The following is a 16,411-nucleotide window of genomic DNA, read 5'->3' on the forward strand; positions in this document are numbered from 1 at the left end:
CTTATGGGGCATAGTTTCCAGGATCCGTTGAGGCACCACCTTTGTGGAGAGGGACCACTGTTCCTGTACACCACTCTTTGGGTACATATCCTGTAGTAAGGCTGAGATTGAACAGTAGTTTTATGTTTGGGTTTAGCTCTTCTTGGAGTTCATGTAGGATGCAGCCTGGGACACCGTCTGGTCCCATTGATGCTGTGTTTTTTGCTTTGGAGATGGCAGCTCTTACCTGAGCATCTGAGATGTCAGGGGGGCAGCACTCTGCTGGAATAGATATTTGCCCTTTTGGTGGGGGTGGGGGAGTTTGCGCTGAACCTGTCAGCTAGGATGTTGGCAATGTATGTGGGTTTGGTGTATTTTTTGTCATTTTGGACTAATTCTGAGCATATCTGGGAATTCCCACCCAGGTTCCTAACATAACTAAAGAAAGCCTTGTGATTATCCTTAGTGTCCTGTGCAATTTTTCTCTTGAAGCTGGCCTTAGACGATTTTATGAGTGCCCGTAGTTTTTGCTAATACTGATCAGAGATGCCTTCCCTTTTTGGGATTTTGCTCTATCATGTAGTAGCTTCCTCCTTCTATTGTATAGTTTGTTTATGGCTGGGGTCCACCAGACAGGACGCCTGCCTTTGGAGGATTGGGTCTTGGTTTTATTTGGGATTGCATGATCCATGCATTCCTGAAGGTGTTCATAGAATGCGTTTATAAAGGATTCTGCGGTCTGGGCCATATTTTCCACAGGCCCTGGGGCTTTGATTCCACCTCTGTTTTGAGGAGTGTGAAATTTGCTTTAGAGACGTTTTGAAAATTGTGGTTTTCAGGGCAGGGGGGTGGAGTCGGGATGTGAATATCCAGTGAGATTAGTTTATGGTCTGATCTTACCAGTGAGGAATACACTTCTGGTCTGGAGCATAGAGTCCCCATGTTGGTGATGATCAGGTCCAGTATGTTTTCCTCTCTTGTGGGAGTGGTAACAAGTTGTTCCATAGCATTTGAGTTTATAAGTTCTAGGAACCTTTGGGCTAGGGTGTTGGAGCTAGAGTAATGCTCCCAGTCTATGTTTGGGTAGTTGAAGTCGCCCAATATAATGGTGTTTGGAGAGACCTTCATATTTTCCAGTGTTCTCAGGAAGGCCAAGTGGGGTTCCTGGGTTTGGGAGGGTGGTCTGTAGCAGGCTATAAACTGGAAGGCAGTTTTACCCACTGTTAGTTGCACATGGATAGTCTCTGATGCTTCGTGCTGTGCCACCAATCTGGAGGTGTGGGTATCTTTGACGAATATTGATACTCCCCTTCCTTTTGTGGTTCGGTCCAAGTTTTGGGGCCGAAAAGCATGGTATGAGGTATAACCTGGTAGTGCTGGGGTGCTCTCGGGAGCCTTGAACCAGGTTTCTGTTACTGCACAGATATCGATGTTCTCCATGCTAAGGAGAGGTTCGAGTGCGTGCATCTTGAGGTTTAGACTTCTGGCGTTGAGTAGCATTACTCTTAGTTAAGCAAATCGGTCCACAACCTGGAAGGTGGCGCTGGTAATTCAAAAGTAGAAAAGCCAGATAAAATGCTAATGTTCCTTCTTCTGCCCAAGCAGAAAATAAAAGGCTTCGGAACAAATAAAATTTTTTATTTTATTAAAACGATCACACCAAAATTCTCATCAAGCGCTTTCGCTCAGCGTGATGCTGAGCTTTTTCAAGATACATGACTTCAGACTCACCACTCTATATTTATACTGAAGTACAATCAATTATTCAATTAATTAGGGAAAAGTGTCTGTTTAACTCTTCGCTTCCCTTTTCATAACAAACATGCCTTTAACCAACCTTCACTAAATACAATCTATTAACATATAAAAATGTACATGTATAAGGCGCTACAATAAACTATTGTTAATGTATACATTAGTTACCATAAAATGTGTAAAATTAAAAACAATGTTCTAGTATCAATTATATACAATCATTGACACGTTTAGTATTCTAGCTTCCCCTGAAATAATAATAAAGGAGTTAGATACTATAGTATATTATTTAATAAATTTATTTTGTAAATTTATAACTAAACTTTCGTTTGTGCAGCCTATTAATAATTTTGATGCACCATATAAAATATTTCATAAAAAATATATAAAAAAATTTTTATATAAATTAATCCTTTGAACACTAAAAATCTAAATTTATAATCTTGCCTTTCTTAACTTCAATACGCTGCTAATACTGCAAGCGTCATTTAATCCTGGCTGTCTACCCGCATCTAATCTCAATTGCCATATTAATTCTTTATATTCTAAAAGGGACCCCCAGTCACCACCCCGTCATCTGCTTTTACCTGTTCCAGAATAATGAATTTAATCTCCATGTTGGGACAAAAATAATAATAATAGATAATAGATTGTATTTAGTGAAGGTTGGTTAAAGGCATGTTTGTTATGAAAAGGGAAACGAAGAGTTAAACAGACACTTTTCCCTAATTAATTGAATAATTGATTGTACTTCAGTATAAATATAGAGTGGTGAGTCTGAAGTCATGTATCTTGAATAGGGTTGCCACCTTTCTACTGTGCCATTTCCTGACAAACAAGCCACGCCCCATGCACAATCAAGCCACACCCATTCCCTTTAATAGCCACACCCCTTTACTCTAGCACCCTTCAGCATAAGTCTTTAATATCACATACAGTTACCAATAAGTAGAAAAATGTGCAACGAGTCTAAAGTAAATTAAAAAAACTTTATTTAGCAATACTTCAAAGGTTCACTACATACTATAGTACATCACACACGCATGGGAAAACTAAGCCCAAGTCTCATATCACAGGTAGTACTAAAATGGAAATACAATTACTTAGATACAGTGGTGATGACAAGCTAGACAAAAAGCTACATTTAAGCCTCACTATAGTACGAAGACTGTACACCCTAGAAAGACACCCTAGGAAGAAACATTGGTCAAGGTAAACATCACGGTGATGACAGACTAGAAGACAGTTCTACAGTCCAAGCATCCTATACAAATCATGTAGTCATTATATATTCACTGTAACATCAAATGAAGTAAGCTTTGGTATAGACGGCATACCCTAGAAAACACAGATAAACAGCGGTGATGACAAGCTAGACAAAAAACTACATTTAAGCTTCACTATAATACTAAGACTGTACACCCTAGAAAGACACCCTAGGAAGAAACACAGGTCAAGGTAAACATCACGGTGATGACAGACTAGAAAAGACAGTTCTGCAGTCCAAGGCAAGCATCTTATACAAATCATGAAGTCATTATATATTCACTGTAACCAAGTCCAAAATATTTAAAACATTGCAGTAAAAACAGCCTTGGTATATCCTAGAAAATGCAGATCAAGGAAAACATAGCAGTGATGACTAGAGAAATGATAGTTCTGCAATCATAGCAAGTACCCTATATAACTCCATCAGTATACATTCACTATCAAAGTGCACCCGCATGAAAAATAATAAAGTGCACCCACATGAAAAATAGTTACACTAACTGCAGTTAAAAACAGCCAAACAAACCCTTCCTATATATATATATGTATATATATATATATATATATATCTGCAGGCAGTATACTAGAAACTACAGATAAAGAATAAAGTAGATGTGGTGATTACAAACTAGAAATTGTTCTAGTTAATAATCACCACATGTTGAACATCTAGATACAGTTACACACATCTTCTCACCATCAATGAATGAGATAGTGCCAGCACAGCTAGTGAATTAATATAAATTTAATATTTAAAAAATTCACTAGTAGCTGTGCTGGCAATATTTCATTCCCTTTGTCACACTAATCTTTGAAAATCTACCTTAATTCCAGTATTCATCCATTAAAAAAAATTCTACTTACCTCCAGAAAAAGCAGCAGCAGGGCTCCTTAAACAAGCTCTCAGCCAGAAGAGCACAGGCAGCTAACAAAGGGCCAGCAAGCAGCAGGCAGGCAGGGAAACACACCACCACCAAGTCGGCCAGTCCACAGCACTTCTCCAGGGCAAGACTCCAGCAAGCAAGGCAAGCAGCAGGGCTAGGGCAATCCTTCCAGGCAGCAGCAGCAGCAGCAAATGAAACCAGCACACCAGGCAATCCACCGAAGACGTCCCGAACGAACCAGCAAGAAGAAATTTCAGACCTTAAGTAGTAAGTACCGTACCGACCTTTTAGAGCAGAGAGTAAAAGGTAAAAGAGTAGCTAGCTGGAGCACCGCTTTTTATCCCGTAATTTTCGGGCTTTGCGGGGATTTGACTTGCAAATGTAAGTGTTGATTGGCTGCTTGCTGCATGAGCTTCTTCTGCAGCAAGCAGCCAATCAACCGAGAGTCCAAGACGGCAATGTCATTTTTTTTTTTTTGTCGAACGCGCTGACGTCGCAAACTACTTACTATTTCCGGACTCCCAGAGCAAGAACCGGAGAACCGGAGTGCCCTATTGATTTCCAGGCACTCCGGAAAAAAAACGGAGGGGTGGCAACGCTAATCTTGAAAAAGCTCAGCATCACGCTGAGCGAAAGCGCTTGATGAGAATTTTGGTGTGATCGTTTTAATAAAATAAGAAATTTTATTTGTTCAGAAGCCTTTTATTTTCTGCTTGGGCAGAAGGAACATTAGCATTTTATCTGGCTTTTCTACTTTTGAATTACCAGCGCCACCTTCCAGGTTGTGGACCGATTTGCTTTACTGGTACTGTTCCCTTTTGGCGTTTTTTTCTGTGGTTTGTTTCGGGTCCATGGCGGAAGAAGGGGCACAGAGTACTTTCTCCGATACTCCTCAGCTGTTCAAAACAGGAGAGGACAGCACGCCGGTTACTAGAGCGGAATTCAATCAGGTACTGGATATGTTAACCTAGTTGACTAGAATGCTCAACAACAGTGGAGTTGAGCAACCAGCGTCTTTTCCAGGTAACCAACAACAGGGTTTTGAGCGGAAGAGAAGGCGTACCTACGCTCATCATGAACAGACCGGCAGTGGTGCTCTTTTGGGAACCTGCAATCAGCAGGCAAGTTTGAAACGAGATGGCAATGGCAGTAATAGAGGCAACGATGTTCCTCTAAACGAAACCGGAATGCAAGAGAAGTGTTTTGATTTCGGGGCTTGGGTTGGTCAGCAGTTCTGGTTTCGGCAAGGTACTGTTAACACTAATAACAATTTCAATAATAATGCTGGCATAGAGAAAGATTTTAACATTCTCCGTGATAAACTGTATTCTTTCAAAGCAAACCAGTTGGAAATAGACTACTTAAAGGAATGTGTTAAAGTTGGAAGAATACCGAAGGGATTAAGGTGTTTAAAATTTCCCAATAATGTGCAAAAAGACTCTAACTATTATAAAAAATTATGTGATGTATTTAATCGTGCTGGTATAGAAATGTTAGAAGTCATGGTAGCAGAATATGAAACAAGGGTGGACACCTTACTGAATGATTTAAATGTTTTGAACAACAGCTTGATTAATGATGAAAATTTGTTACTGTCAAACAGAGCTATGACAATATTTTCAAGGAGGTTGACCAGCACTGTAAGAATTTTGGATCGTAAGATTCATAAATTAGAGAGAGATTTAAAGGAATATAATGAGGGGGTGGCTTACCCGCTACCAATTAAAGCTAAACAGTTTAATTATAACAATAGTGGTGCACAGGGTAATTTCAACAGAAGTTATAGGACAGATACGGTTTATGGGACACCGAGAAATAACCAAAGGTTTGCAGAGAAAGAAAGGGTTACCTCCCATCAGGATTTTCTGTTTCCCCCAAACAGAGAGGGGGGAAGGGGGAACAGATTTGTTCAGGGGAGGGGGAACATGTAGACCAGGACATACAAGCTACTTTTAGTGCTTCAGTAATAAACAATACTGCAGCTAACATGGATGTTTCAAGCAAGGTTACAGTGGTAACAGAAAATAATTTTCCGATTTATAACTACACCAACATTAATCTGGGAGCAGAATATTTTAATTTATTTACAAAGGGACTGCACTTTGTGCCAGCACTTTCAAATAGGCTGGAGCAGGAATTAATAGACCTAAAAATATTTAGTAGGCAATTGAATTTGATGCTTTATTTTAAAGGAGAACTTCCTTTAAGTATGGAACTTTCTCGAAAGAGTACATTCAACCCGCCTATGGACCCAATAGTAAAAATATTTGAAGAAATGATGGAAAAGGACATCAGGATGATTGATAGAAAAACACAGAAGAATAATCCCCAAAATATTTGTAGTAAGGAGATGAATTTGATCAAAGACCTCAGAATTAGTAACTGTAGGGCCATGAAAACGGACAAGGGGGGGGATTAGTTCTTATGTATAACATTGATTACGTCCGATACATTGACCGGATGCTACAGGATCCGGAGCAATATGAACAAGTGTCCAGTAATGAGTTGCATATGGCATATTCTAGAATTAACTTTATTTTATATGACCATCTTCTGCAAGGAGTCTTTAATGAAAGACTGTATAATTTTCTAACTGTTGTCAAGCCTAGAATTCCCGTAATATTCGGCATCCCGAAAACACACAAAGGTCTGGATCCCTTAAATTTCAGACCTATAGTGTCTGGACAGGGGAGTATAACAGAACCTATTGGGAAATTTATAGACTACACATTGAAGCAGTTTGCAGCTTCATTAAAGTATATTTGCAGGGATTCTTGGGATTTTCTTAGGGGTTTGCAATCCCTACAATACCATCCAGATTTAGTTTTGGTGACTATAGATATTGTTCAATTATTTCCCAGTATACCACATTCCATAGGGTTAAAATGGTTCAGTGATGTTTTGGTTAATGAAGCGAAACTTGCTCCTAACACTCTTAACTTATTGGTGGAGCTTATGGAATTAGTCTTGGAAAACAATTTTGCATGCTTTAATGGTCAATTTTACAGGCAGAAGTCAGGTGTTGCAATGGGGGCAGCCTGTGCCACTGTTTATGCGAACATAGTGTTGCATAAATGGGAACACACATATATCTTTGGCACAGAGTGGTCACGGCACATCAAACATTATGTCAGATATTTAGACGACATTTGCCTTATATGGAGTGGTACTAGGGCAAATGTCGAAGAATTTATCAACTACATCAATTCTACCACTTCTTTTTTAACCTTTACACATTCACTGAGTCTGGATAGTCTGGACTATTTGGATGTGCATTTGGTTAAGGACAATGTCAATAACAGATTTAATTCTAGGGTGTTTAGGAAGCCCACTTATTCAAATGCATTCTTGCACTTTCAAAGTAACCATCCTGAATACCAGAAAAGAGGAATAGTTAAGGGGCAATTTATCCATGCCTCTAGAATGTGCAATACAGCACAAATGTTTAAGGACGAAATTAATTTTCTAAAGGAGAGATTCCTTGAAAGAGGGTATCCAAGCTTTTTGGTTGAGGAACTAGCAGTGGAAATTTCTACCAACAGGAAGACAAAATACCCACCTCTGTTGGGCAACACAGATATGTTAAATTGCCCAGTAGACAGTAGGCTGCAGAATTTGGAACAAAAAGGATATATCCATACTTTTGGCATTGATTATGATGTTGTAGAAAGCAGTGTAAGGAAGTATTGGCCAATTTTGAGGTTGGATGATAGGTTGAGTAGTATGATTCCGGAGTTCCCCAGATTTATTAGGCGTAGGGGCACTAATATAAAAGAAATGTTAGAAATGAACCAGACTAAACAAATGGTATGCGGTGGGAACAATAAAAAAGAAGGCACACATAAGTGCGGTATGTGCAAACAATGTCCAACAATATTTAATGGACATAAATTATATTTACCATCAAGAAAATTTTTATGCCAACCGAGGGGTTATTACAACTGCAATGCCGAATGTATTGTTTATTTGGGTTTATGCATAAAATGTAAAAGTTTTTACATAGGAAAGACTGAGAGAACTCTAAGAAGACGTATCTATGAACACCATTATGATATAATCAGAAAAAAGGAAAAGTGTCCCTTTTTTGTCCCAACATGGAGATTAAATTCATTATTCTGGAACAGGTAAAAGCAGATGACAGGGGTGGTGACTGGGGGTCCCTTTTAGAATATAAAGAATTAATATGGCAATTGAGATTAGATGCGGGTAGACGGCCAGGATTAAATGACGCTTGCAGTATTAGCAGCGTATTGAAGTTAAGAAAGGCAAGATTATAAATTTAGATTTTTAGTGTTCAAAGGATTAATTTATATAAAAATTTTTTTATATATTTTTTATGAAATATTTTATATGGTGCATCAAAATTATTAATAGGCTGCACAAACTAAAGTTTAGTTATAAATTTACAAAATAAATTTATTAAATAATATACTATAGTATCTAACTCCTTTATTATTATTTCAGGGGAAGCTAGAGTACTAAACGTGTCAATGATTGTATATAATTGATACTAGAACATTGTTTTTAATTTTACACATTTTATGGTAACTAATGTATACATTAACAATAGTTTATTGTAGCGCCTTATACATGTACATTTTTATATGTTAATAGATTGTATTTAGTGAAGGTTGGTTAAAGGCATGTTTGTTATGAAAAGGGAAGCGAAGAGTTAAACAGACACTTTTCCCTAATTAATTGAATAATTGATTGTACTTCAGTATAAATATAGAGTGGTGAGTCTGAAGTCATGTATCTTGAAAAAGCTCAGCATCACGCTGAGCGAAAGCGCTTGATGAGAATTTTGGTGTGATCGTTTTAATAAAATAAAAAATTTTATTTGTTCCGAAGCCTTTTATTTTCTGCTTGGGCAGAAGAAGGAACATTAGCATTTTATCTGGCTTTTCTACTTTTGAATTACCAGCGCCACCTTCCAGGTTGTGGACCGATTTGCTTTACTGGTACTGTTCCCTTTTGGCGGATTACTCTTAGTTTCTTATCCCTTGTGATACCTATGGAGGTGGGTTTGTCTTTTGAGCCTTGCCTAAAAAAGGCACTATGGGGTTAGCAAGAGCCTTTGCCAATATCTGAAAGCCCAGGGGTGACAGGTGCAAGCCGTCCCTAGTGAAGCATCATGGCTTGTCAAGCATGTCATCCCAGGCTGACAGGCATTGGATTCCCTTTGAATGACACCAATACTTAAGCCAGTTGTTGAAATTGATCATCTTGTCTTCATATTGTGGCATCATTCTTGGTGAGGGTAAGATGCTACTCAAGGTCAGGGTCATACTGGCCTGGGCTACATGCTCAGAGAGCTCCTCTATGCCTCTTTTCATGTAGTCCAAGGAGGTACGTCTCAGGTCATTCACACCAGCATGGACAATGACTGAGTCATATTTGTACTTGCCTTGGAGTGACCTGAGTGCTTGTGTTATGTGGCAGATCCTAGCGCCCGACAGGCAGCTCACCGTGACCTTCTCCTTGTTCAGCCTGGTGAGTGGGACGTCAGTGTGCCTGACGATAGAGTCACCTATTACAAGTGTATCAGGTGTGTTGTTTAGCCTTAAGGGCTGTGACTGTTCGGCACACTGGCTTTGTGAGCTATGTGTTGCACGTGTTTTGTTTTGGGGTAGCGGTTGCTTGGGTGTCTGCTTTGGAGTTCTCTGCTGCTTAGGCAGATTTTTATTTAGAGCCTCAGTATGTTTTGTGTGTTTATGTGTTTGGTTTGCTGTCGTGGTAGGTCTATGTGAGACTGGAATTGTAGTGAGTGTGGTTTCCTTCTCCTCCTGGTTTCGCCAGTACTGAGTTGAGAGAGCTTAGCCTCCAGTATGGCTATATGGTTGCATCTCTCACATGTGTTGGAATTTGTTGGGAGGAGGAGAGGGTTGTCTGTGTACATATGAGGCAGTTGTAACATTGCCTCAAGATTCCCAGATTCACCAGCTGGACCGGAGAGGAGATTGACAACTGACCTTTGGACATGCTAGAATATTGTTGGGAATGCCTTTATAATTGAAAAAAAGGGCCAATGGGGAACGAGGTACTCAAGGGGAGTTTGTGAGGGTGTAGTGCTTTTAATATTTCAGTGCTGACTTATATATAATTGCTTTAGTGAGCAAGTGCCAGGTAACTTAAATGCAATGTGTTACAGGTAACTTAAATGCAAAAACGACAAACAGTAACTTTCTTTCAAGTGAAACAAGGAAATAGTAACTTTCTTTCAAGTGAAACAAGGAAATAAGTACAGTAAGCAATGCAGATATCACTAGGCATCCACAGAAGCACTGAAAAGCCGCATTTTAGGTGGAATTAGCGTTTCAGGGAAATAACAAGCAAACAAACAACAAGCATACAAATAAAGCTAGATTCAGCAGGCCTGGATCTAGTCTATGCTACAGCAAACAAGGTGTACCAATTTCAGTAAGAAACAGTTCAAATATGCAGGCACTATAAGCCTTTAACCAGAAATTCCCAGCTCAGAAGGGCAGAGTCCAGCCTCTCCTCCCACAAGAGTGCAGACCACGAACCTTCTTAATGTAAAATAACTGGCCTGAAGCCCAAGTGCTTAAACCAGAACTAATACACTTTTAGAATAACAGACACTGAGCCCTCAATCAGCAGTTCACAACTTAGAAGGATGCAAGCTACCTGTCCTGCCACCACAGTGCAGGCCACAAACCTTCCTAATGTAAAACAACTGGTCTGAAGCCCAAGTGCTTAATCCAAAAGACTTAGAGTGATAGCTACACTTTAATCAAGTTACTACCAAGCAGTAATAAATACAATTGAATACTTTAAAGAATGCCTGGATTAGTGCTCAAGTTATACAAACAAAGCTAGATTCAGCAGGCCTGGATCTAGTCTATGCTACAGCAAACAAGGTGTACCAATTTCAGTAAGAAGCAGTTCAAATATGCAGGCACTATAAGCCTTTCACCAGAAATTCCCAGCTCAGAAGCTGTGATGGATGTCATTTTGGAGGCCAGAAGACCTAGTACTAGAAAATCTTATGCTGGAAAATGGAAGGGATTTTGTGCTTGGAACCAGGCACAAGGAAACTGATACAGCTGTGCCAAATATTCCTCAGATTTTGCAATACTTAACTGAGATGCTGGACAGAGGTCTATCTTTTTCCTCTATTAAAATTCATGCCTCTGCCATTTCGGCGCATTACAATACAGAGCCACCAATCTTTTCTCATCCCTTACTAGAACAGTACTTCAGAGGAGCCAAAAACATAAGGCCTCCAAGAAGATCACCAATGCCTGCGTGGGACCTCAACTATGTCTTGGAAAAACTCACTCTTCCACCTATTGAGCCAGCTTCTATGGCTGATATAAAGTTCCAGCCTTCCATCCATAGCTTTGGGACTGTACCCAAATGTAATGAATGCAACAGTGAAACATGAAGAACATAGTACAGTCATGTACACTTACCATAAATGTAGATGTTCGAGTGTATTCACTGTTGCAGTCCAGGTTACCCACCCACCATCCCCCTTTCTTCTGATGGAACCTATCTTTCCTTCTCTGATTTATACAACCTATGTAGTGTATTTGCTTGTAGATGAAGGTAAAGTTTATATTGGTGCATGTATTTATATGTATATAAAATGTGGCTACCCTTTTAGGAGGCACCTGACATCTGGGGCAAGAAAAACTAAAGAAAATGGCTTCGGCTGCATCTTTTATACCCCTGACGACCTGACGTTAGGGAAGGGATGACAGCGGCCGACGCAGGACCCAGGACTTTGGAATTCAGGCCGACTGAGAGCAACCTGCCAGCAGGATTACCCAAATGTAATGACTGCAACAGTGAATACACTCGAACATCTACATTTATGGTAAGTGTACACAACTGTACTTTCTTCCCAGTGTTTTTTCCCGAGTAATCCTGTCCATTTTTGAAATGGGATTGGTATATGGTTTGTGAGAGGAAGGTTTGCAAGTGCAACGCCTTTTTTCCCTTGTTGTATTTTAATTACACTGTTCATTGCACTAATAGCCAGAATGACTAGAAAAATTATATAAACATTGAAACTTTTTGTTCCTTTCAGCGGATGAAGATGAAGATAAAGATGATGACTTCAGAGCACCACTTTATAAAAATGTCGAGATTAAAGGGATCCAAGTACGGATGAAATGGTGTGCAACATGCCACTTCTACCGTCCCCCACGGTGCTCTCACTGCAGTGTGTGCGATAACTGTGTGGAGGTAGGTTGTTTTCCTTCCTGTTTTGACTGCCGTGCATTTTTCCTATTAATACTAATCATCATCATCTGATTGACACAATAAGATACCTTCATAAGGCATATGTAGGTAGGAGTTTGTCCATTTGGTTGGTTCATCCGTTTCTCTTAATAAAAAAATGTTCCTTGTGTATCTCTGGAGTGGCATAAATTTAAATCATAAAATAAAAACAGTTGTATTAGTATTAGATTATAAGCTTGTAACTTCTATAAAGATTGTGTTAAATAGTTATAGTGATGGCAAACCTGTGAACAGGGGCACACAGGAATGGATTTTAATACTTATTTCTAGTAAATTTAAAATGAATTCCTCATAAACTGTTTCGTGTTTCCTGTAGTTTTAACAGTATGCTTTCCATTACAAAGTTTAACTAAATAATAGCGAATATATTAATTGAGTGCTTTCATTAGACATTTTCTATGTATGCTTTTGTCACTTGGACCTGCTGGCTACTGCTAGCAATGCAGATTATTTTAACTTCTAGTAGTAGATTAGAACAAGAATTGTATGTGCAGGAAATTGACTTCCAGTAAATTTGGGGATAAGGTGAACAAATCAAGGATACATTGTTTGTAGCGGAGGCAGAGAAGTCGCTATTTAATTATACCTCAAGAACTTTCTTTCCATAAAAGGTACTTGTGCACAATAATAAAATTAATTCTGCAGTTAGATGATTTGCTCTGCACTTATCTAGGTGTATCTTTGTTTCACAGTGTGCAACATACTGGTCTAGTGCACAAAGTGGGTGAACTGAAGTGCTAGAAGTTTTAGTTACAGTAACAGTTTTATTGAAAAAAACATTTTATATAAAAGACCTTGATAAGACATACAAGGCATAGGTATCTGTCTGCACAGTTCACAGACTTTAAAGACTATAAAACAACTGAATATTTTTTGTAGATGCATCAAGCAGTAAGGACGTAATATATTTGTTAACCTGCTGTCGTCAGACATTGCCCTGTACATATAAAAATAAACAAATCACAAAATTTAGTAATTACATTTTCAGGAGTTCTGGCAGCTTGATATTTTTTTCTTAACCTGCTGGTCTCATGACACAATAATGTACGCAGGCCTGTAAAGAAGCAGAGCTACAGAAATACACTGTCATATTCACTGAGAGTAGAGAGTTTTTATATTTCAGATAAATATTAGCCATTTAGACACTAATCAAGACTGCCTGTTAGTTTAGAGTGACATTTTGGTCACTGAAGCTTAGATTGGTGTGACATAGTGATAACTGTGCAGTAGTGTAAGTCTTTTTTCAGCAAGAAAGAGCGTGCACAAATTCACACACAGACACACACACACACACACACACACACATACACACATACATTTGGGCTGTCATTTCTGTAGTGGTTATATGGCACTTGGCTTTTGTACATTTGTAGAACACACAAACCAACACACACACAAACATCATCTTCATCTGGGAATGTCATTTTGGTAATTTTAAAACACAGCACAGGTCCAGTATACATTTGTAGCTAGTAATCCTAGTTGAAGTACGTAAAAGTTCTAACAATCTCACACCTTTTAGACAGCACTGTGTTCTAAAACCATTGTTGTGTTCTGCTTTCCCTTTTAACACCACCACCCTCTTATTCAGAGATAATACATATCCTGCCTAGTTTCTTCAGACATTTAGCGTGACTTGAATTAGCTTTCCAGGCTGTTGCAGATGTTTCAGATGTTGTATTTTTGCTGTCTCCTTACTAATTGCACTTTTTTCTACATGTGTTTTGTTGAAGGATTTTGATCACCATTGCCCATGGGTGAATAACTGTATAGGACGAAGGAACTATCGCTACTTTTTCCTCTTCCTTCTGTCACTGAGCATCCATATGGTCAGTGTGTTCACCTTTGGGTTGATCTATATTTTGCATCACGCTGAAAAATTAGGTGCTCCACATGCTGCAGTCACGTATCCTTTGTTACTCTGTACTGTGAAAAGTGCCGTCCTTATTAAGACTAACCCTGTTAATGTTTTTTTTTATGTATTCTAGGTTCAAAAAGCATATAACTTTAAATTAATTTGCAGCTGAGCTCCTTTGCCATAAAAAAAAAATTGTGCTGATCATCATGGTTTGTTCTGTTTATAGGCTGTACTTGAGAAACTTAGAGGTGAGCTATGATGTTTAAATGCACTCAGTTACAGTTTTTAATATTTTTGATACTGTTGCATAGTGCTATGTGGGTGGAGCGGTTAAAGAAAAAACAAAAGGTTCTTCACAGTGAGCATTGCTTTTCTAGCCACAAAGATGTTTGGTACCTTAGTTAATAATGACTCTATTGTCATGGTATGAGGTTATAGTTCTCATTTATGTTGTTATTTATTGCATTTTATTGACTAGGTTGACTGTACTGGGCAGAAACCCATGTTATGAGGTGACCTAGGGAAAACAAAACAAAAATAACATTTATAAAAAAAAAAAAATAACATTTGTATGTAGATTTGTAGTAATGAGAGAAAGATTAAGCCACATTTCATAACAGAAGTTTAAGTGCTAGACATAATTAGAAGTGAGTGCAGTGCATAACATAACTATAATTGTGCAGATGATGAAGGCCATAAAGGCTGCTGTGTGGACACGGACTGTCGAACTATACACGTATACCCAGCCCTTATGTTGTGTGCTACCATGTTTTCTAGTAGGTGTTGGCACTGCAGTGAGCTGGGTTGCCTCTCCCCACAGGATAGGTGAGCCAGGGCCAGCTGCCCACCCCATACTCCCTTATTGGCTCACCAGGTCACTGTGTGATCCCAGATCATTGTGTCAGAATCAGGGATTTATCCCTCTGCACCACTGAGCCAAAACATGCAGAAGGGCTTAACTAGGATATGCACTGTTGGAAACAGGGAGGAAGACTTATTAACAAGCTAGAGAAAAAGCAAGATTGACAAGTGCAGTGTTTGCTACCATTTTCACAAAAGAAAGCGAGAGCAAAATGTCAGCTTGGGAGAAAGAAGTCGGCAGGTATCAAAGACCAGACTTGTATAGATGGAGTGGTGACAAAGAATGAGCTGAAAAGTGAGCTGAGGGTTCTTAAGAGTGATGAAATGTAGTGGTGGGACAAGCTAGCACTATGTACATTTACAGAGGGGATCCCTAATTCTGTGTCTAAGAGTAGTTCTGTGGCAATGTAAACACTTGCATGAAAAACTTCCAGATTAAAAAAAAAATGTTTCTTTTGAGGGGTAAACTTCTCAAATTCAATAAATGGGAACAACATAGCCAGTAGTAAGCAAAACTTCCTGCTTAGGTACGTTATGAGCTATAGTAGAGCTTCTCATGCTGTAATAAATATCATTGCCAAGAATTGGGTCATACTACAAGCAATGCCAGAGATGGATAAATGTATCAGTAATAGCCCCAAATTTGCTTTTAGGAATTGTAGGAATTTAAAACAACATCTCTGTTGCAAGGATATGAAGTTAACTATTCCCCATGTAAATTTTAATAAGAAAGGAATTGTCCCATGTCTAAATTGTTTTAGCTGCAAGTTTATAACTCAGGAGTGTGAGTTTATTCACCCAGTAACTAAAAAGAAATATTTGTTCAAGTCCTCTGCTACATGCAACACAACTTTCATAGTATATCTAGTGACTTGTTCTTCCTGTCCCTCCTTCTATGTAGGAATATCAACTAGGAGGCTAAGGGACCGTATTATTGAGCATCATTCAGATATTAGAAGGAAAGTATTGACTAATCCCCTTGCTAAGCATGTTCTATATAGTGGTCCAGAGCATACATATAGGTTCAGAGTAATGCAAACTTTGGTAAAAAATATAAGAGGAGGTGACCATAACAAGTTAGAACTGATGGAGTATGACTGGAGCTTGTGTTTGAACACTGATTCTTCTCCTGGTTTAAACACAATGGTTACATTAAAACCAGTTTTGAGGTTAAAGCAAATGTCTCTTAAGTAAGCTGCTATTAAGTGCACTTTAATTCTATTAATTGCTCTTTGATGTGTTGATTGTTTTTAATTATGTCTGTATTCTATTTGGGGGGGCTTATACCATGTTGTTTGCTTGCTTTAGTATTTAAATGAAAGTTTTGACATTGTTTTTATACACTGATGAAGGGATTTGTGTTCCCAAAAGCTTTGTTTTCCTTTACATTACAGCCAGCCTCTGTTAATACCATAAAAAAACTATTTAAAAAAATAACGCCAACCACACTGGCAGCTGATAAACTTCCAGCAGACTTCCTGTAAATCGCAGCAGAAGCTATAGCTTATCCAGTAGCCATTCTAATTAACAGATC

General features: G+C 38.7%; 1 protein-coding gene across 1 annotated transcript in view; it reads left to right on the top strand.

Moving 5' to 3' along the window:
* Positions 1-16,411, top strand: part of ZDHHC8 (zinc finger DHHC-type palmitoyltransferase 8) — a 1,092,273-nt gene that overhangs the window by 894,680 nt on the left and 181,182 nt on the right. The window contains exons 3-4 of the mRNA XM_044068712.1: positions 11,944-12,101; positions 13,892-14,064. Coding sequence (XP_043924647.1) covers positions 11,944-12,101; positions 13,892-14,064 — 331 coding nt within the window. The remainder of the gene's footprint in view (positions 1-11,943; positions 12,102-13,891; positions 14,065-16,411) is intronic.

Source organism: Protopterus annectens, chromosome 4.part0 (assembly GCF_019279795.1).
Source record: "Protopterus annectens isolate FY-2018-M chromosome 4.part0, PAN1.0, whole genome shotgun sequence".
NCBI lineage: Eukaryota > Metazoa > Chordata > Ceratodontiformes > Protopteridae > Protopterus > Protopterus annectens.